Consider the following 6,000-nt stretch of genomic DNA (forward strand, 5'->3'; position numbering starts at 1 on the left):
AGAGGTAATGGACAGCATTATCTTTTATTAAGGAAGTGTAAGTAATTTAATAAATTGTATTTTAATATAAGTTTAATAAAGTTTAAGGTATTTCTATTTTATTTAATCCATAATGAATTAATAAATTCAATACATTTTTAAGAGATACTTGATGTAGTTCCAATAATAATATTAACAACACTAATTAGGGTATAATGTATCAGTGATCAATAACGCACACATAATGAAAGTTGAAAAAGTTGTTACAGTACTTGTCTAGTTCCACAGACATGTTGTGTTAGAAGGGTGAGACAATGCACATTAAACAACTGAAGAACAACATTTTAGATTACACTAAACCTTAAATAACTATTACATAATCCAAATTTTAATTTAACGTTCAAAAATACATAATTATCTTAAAACCACTAGTAATTCCGAAAAAAAAAAAGGCAGGTGACAAACTATACAACAGTATTTTTTAAATAATTTTTACTCACCTGTAATTATCAAATGTGAATATATCTTGTAAGTTCTTGAGAACTGGTATATCCGATGTGTGAATTTTGTTGTAAAAATATGCATACTGTCTTGCGATATTTCTATACAGCTTCAGAGAAGACTCAAATGCAGGTGAAGGCTGCAAAATGGTAATGAAGTTTAATAACATTTATTTAAATGTTAATGGTATTGTTGGACACAAATAATTGCATGGTATTAATAACTTAAAATACATAAGATGGTTTTTGAATTAAAAAATAATTTGTTACCCAAATAGGATTACTTATATTATAAATTTAAAAAGTATTTATTAGTAACACTTTTTGAAACTAAGTCTTGCAACCAACAGCAACCAACAAAATGGTGTGAACTGCTGCTTTCAAGGTCCAAGGTTCGATTCCCGGAATAGGCAATCAGGAAATAAATTAATTGGTGGGAGACATCAAACGGAGCTGTAAGAATACGTGACGCCAAACGATTTAGTGTTTCGATATGTTGCCACATACAAACAGATTATGGTTGTGTGTCTTATATTACTACTATAACCTTAACAGATCAGCCTGATTTGATCTTAAACTGCATCATCACTTATCACTACGTGAGATGATACTTGACGTTTCAAAAGTGCTTATAAAGTAGGCCTACTTGAAATAAATGAATTTGAATTTGAATTTGAATTTGATGCAGTGAAGGGCTAATTTTTTAGTTATTTGTAGAATAAAAAATTCCTCATCCAACACCGAGTGCGAAGTGGTCAAAACTCTAAATGCCCTATAGCTCTAAATAATTAATATAGTTAATATGAAATGATTACCCGAATTTCTTGTAATTCTTCAGATGTAAAATAGAGAACTGTAGAATATTTTTCCGGTAAAACATCAAAGTACGGTTTCCAAAAAGAATCTGTAAAATAGAAACGATAATATAAATTTAATAGAATGTATGTCAATAAATCTAATATTATGCCTATAAAAGCAAAAAGGGATTTTAAAATCATGCAGTTTATTTAATATGTATTCTTTAATTAAGTAAACAAAACTGGCTAAAAAAATCTTAAGATATTCATATTTCTTAAAAAATACTATCACCTTAAATTTTTACTGTTAGTGATAGCTCACTTAAGCTAGAAACACATTAAACCCATTGCAGCAGCATTGCAGCATGTCACAAAGAACATATTATTATTGCAGCACCATGACTGTAAATACCAGTTCATACCTCACAGCTAGCATATGCAGGAGACAAAATTTTTATCCCTTGATTCATCCACTAGGGATAAAATTCACTAATCTACCTGCCAAAGCATGACAAACAAGGAAAAGGATAAGTATGCTTGTTTAATATTATATTATAATACTTGGATATTATTTCCACCTGTGCACCCTTGCTCAGAGAGTGGATCAAATTGTAGGAGCAGATGACATTTAGTATTTTCACCATGGGTTCCGAAAATGTCTTCTCCCCATGGTAAGCTGTGCTATTGATCTGCTACTGCCATGCATTCATTCATTCATGTTTTAGCATAATCTGCTCAAGTAACTCTTCTTACCTGGTGTACTTTTTTCCAGCAACAAAAACAGACTTAATGTTATATTTGGCATGTTCTGCAAAAGTGGATCTACATTGATGAATGGACCTAAATCTGACTCATTTGCATTCTTTTCAGTCATCATTACTTTTGTGGGTACAGTAAGTATAAGCGAACCTTCTGCAAAGTCTCTTGTTGCTTTTAATCCAAGTTCGTAGCCATCAAATTCGCTGATTTCTACACCTGAAATGAGATTGGATTATGTTATACTATTTTATGTGTGTAAGTAATAGCATGTCCAAAATTGAGTGAGCATCTGAGTGTTTATAATTTCAGATAAACCATGACAGTATCAAAGTTCATTTTCATGGTTGTATTGCAGCCAAGCAGTCACTAGTAAATATTATTTTATACAGTATTAACTTGTAGTTTTTGTTATAGTACTTTAGGACTAACACACATAATGGGAAGCAATGATGAGGCCTAGGGAGTGTGCTTGCTAAGAAAAGTTGCATGCAGAAAGGATCAGAAATGCTTTTAGGGCATTCAACGCTTTAGCGGTTTGGATCAAAATGGAGGATAACACCTTATGGATAATATAGTATGTGTTTCTACCATTCATTTACGAGGTGATGGTATGCAGAAATCATTTCTTAATAATGCTTACATTATTGTTATCCAGCAGCTAGTTTATTTAATTGTAAACTTTCATTGTAAATTTGGGATTGTTCTGATTTTAAAACAGTCTCATTTCTATCACCACCAGGCGTAAAAACTTCATATTAGAATGTATTAACTATTGTACTTAAAAGTTGACTTTCTATTAAATTAAATTAAATAATGTAAGAGGTATCTAATAATTTACATAATTTATTACCTTCAAATTTCGCTCCGTGCTCGTGCAACCAGTTGACATACTTTTCTAAATTTAATTTTCTATGATTTCGTGCAACTTTCGTAGCAGAATTCTCAATATTAACTATCTCTTTGATAATTGCCTCTATTTGTAAATGGTGCTCCCAACTTATTGCAACTGTACTGTACTGTGTAGCTTGGAATATGGTGGTTAATTTGAGCAGTTTATCCACTAATATTGATAGTTCTTTTCTCCTCTGCTGAACAAATTTGTTACCCTCCTTACTATTTCGCTTTCTAGAGTTCTGTTTGGATTGCACTTTTCGACCCATTATTTCGTTTCAAAGATATTCACAGTATAATCTTACACAAATTGCAACCACTAGTTAAGTGATGAATGAATAAACCTAAATCTAAAACGTGGGAAAATTAATATTAAACTAAAATTCAATTCAATTCTTGTTTATGGCTTTTGTCTGCGCCAACTGGGCACAAGGTATTTCGCCAATGTCTTGTAGATGAAGAAGGCACGAAGGAGATTGATCGGTGAAAATTAAACTAAAAATAGTAAATGTTTCTTAGTAAAATGAAAATGACACTGTCAATTTGACATTTCAAACATGACTGCCATTTGACAGCCAACTGGTGTTAGGCCGTGCACACACTATTCGTAAAATGTTAGCATTGAAGGGGCTCTATATTCTTGCCAGTCATGAATTCGTATAAGCTACATTATTGCGTTAAAGTAGATGTAAGGCCCTATTTTAATAGAATTTATTCTTTCAGACAAAATATTACTGTAACTAGTGAGTATTAGAATTAAGAAAAATAATTAAGATTGTATTAACTGATACAGTAATGAGACTTTAAGATTGACATTGTATTAATAATATTTTTCAAACAAACTTAGTTAAGCGTCGCGTCAGTGGAAAGCTTAATTATATTGTCTATTTAATTTTAACGGACGCAATAATTTAATTTATGTTAAAAAAAAAAGAACGGCTTCCAAATTTGAACTGTTTGAAACTGACATTTAGATTTTTGAGGATGGATTCAGAGGTTCACCCATGAAATATTGTAATTCTATTCAGCTCAACCACTACCTACACCAATCTGAGATCTGGGCACATAATTTCAAACAAACGTACAGCTTGCATCTTATAGGTTTGACGGCCGATTAGCGCAGTTTGCAGCAACCCTGCTTTCTGAGCCCAGGGCCGTGGGTTCGATTCCCACAACTGGAAAATGTTTGTGTGATGAGCATGAATGTTTGTCAGTGTCTGGGTGTTTATATGTATATTCTAAGTATTAATGTATACTATTTATAAAAATATTCATCAGTCGTCTTAGTACCCATAACACAAGCTACGCTTACTTTGAGGATAGATGGAGGTGTGTGTATTGTCGTAGTATATTTATTTATTATTTATTTATAACGACATAGGATACTATTTATACCAAAACTCACCAGGATAACATTTCTGGGGGCTTTAAATAAACAGCTCAACCGATAAACTTATTTTAACTTTTAATAAGTTCAATAAGTCAGGATATAATTAACTGAAAATAAAATTGAATTTGAAAAATAACAAGAGGAACTTTGGTCATTGAGGTGACTCTCCATTTTCGAAAAGGCTCTAGATTCTATTTAAATTGTAGCCGGCAGTAAGTAATTATTACAAATCTGTGATAATTGCGCGACCTAGGATCTTATGGGCGTGAGGTCGCAACTGCCAATAAATAGACAATAATTAACACCCACATTTACTGATAATCTGCTTATTTATTACAAATAAGTGTTAAAACAATAATATTATTTACATCTTATATCATCTCGTTTAACGTCGTTATCAAATACGGATCTTGTAAATAGTTATCAGGTAAGTATATGTAGCTTGGCAAGTACCTACCGTATGAGGTACCTTTTTTACGTGGAAAAATCTAAATTTTTAATTTTATTTCTTTCAAGTAGGCTTACTCTTTTTGAAAGTCTGTCTGTATCTAGTGACTCCGCCACCATTGAATTCATTAATCTATTTGTGAGAGATGATAGCGAAACCTACTGTTTCCAAGCAACCTTTACAAAGTTGCTTGGAAACAGTATTAAGTATTAGACAATTTTTTAACTCCCCACAGTCACACAGTGCCCTCCAGACGGGAATGGTTGCCCATGCCTAGCCTCTTCGACCCAGCGTGTGAAAGCTGGGTCGAAGAGGTGGTGATTGCAGTTGATAGAATTCGCTTCTACATTTGAGTCGTTACTTTATCGGATAGATATCGTAAGTGACAAACTGAAGATTTTTTTGTTTTGTTTTCACTGAGGTTAACTAAACTAAACACGCAAGCTCACATAAGATATATTATATAAAAACTTGCCGCTATCTTGAAGTTTATTTGTACCATATCTAGGCGGACTCGTGGAAATCATTAACGAATCTACTACAATCACCTACAACAGGCAATCGGTACAATAAAACACCAGTAACTTAAAGGCGGCCGACACTTTTTTTATTTATGATAGGTATCATCCCAGCATCATCCCGCAACCTTTTTACGATCCATTGGCACGGGCCTCGCCTCTTATAGGAGAATTGGTTGTAGAGCATAAACACACCATGCTGCTCTAATGCAAGTTTTTGGGCTTTAACAAGTATTACAAGTATACACGTAAGCGAAAATAACCGAGACCGACTGCTCTACGTACTTTCCGAGGCTCGGGGGTTGACATCGCGAATTTCCTAACTCCAGGCTGGTACCGACATTTTTTTAATAGATACCTAATAAACAATATCATTTACAATTTTTGGCTTGAACCTGGATTTCATAATTGAACATGCTAAACGCCAACCGCTAGAAAAACTAGGCTATTATTCTATTATCAAATTAATAAACAACTAAAATGAAAGTATTAAGGGTGTGTTACACCACATATTTTTTTAAAAATCTTAAACAACAATTACAAATATAAAAAAAATTTAAATAAGTACCTTGTCTCTTTTAATCTGCCGTCAGCATACGACATAATAATTGTTTAGGTACAATCACTGTAACAAACATGATATTTTTCAAAATTATGCATCTTATGCAATCCTTATGCATATCACCGCGTTACAGAGACGCGTAATGGTTATTTTGGA

At 32.7% G+C, this 6,000-nt stretch overlaps 1 protein-coding gene across 1 annotated transcript in view; it reads right to left on the reverse strand.

The window, feature by feature from the left end:
* The window catches only part of LOC120631509 (actin-histidine N-methyltransferase), a 30,943-nt gene extending 27,640 nt beyond the window's left edge, over positions 1 to 3,303 (reverse strand). Inside the window, exons 1-4 of the mRNA XM_039901127.1 lie at positions 2,886 to 3,303; positions 2,030 to 2,251; positions 1,295 to 1,383; positions 480 to 619 (exon numbers count right to left, since the gene is read on the reverse strand). Of these exons, the coding sequence (XP_039757061.1) occupies positions 480 to 619; positions 1,295 to 1,383; positions 2,030 to 2,251; positions 2,886 to 3,195 (761 nt within the window). The 5' untranslated portion in view covers positions 3,196 to 3,303. The remainder of the gene's footprint in view (positions 1 to 479; positions 620 to 1,294; positions 1,384 to 2,029; positions 2,252 to 2,885) is intronic.
* Positions 3,304 to 6,000: the final 2,697 nt, after the last annotated feature.

This window comes from Pararge aegeria, chromosome 18, assembly GCF_905163445.1.
Source record: "Pararge aegeria chromosome 18, ilParAegt1.1, whole genome shotgun sequence".
Classification (NCBI taxonomy): Eukaryota; Metazoa; Arthropoda; class Insecta; order Lepidoptera; family Nymphalidae; genus Pararge; species Pararge aegeria.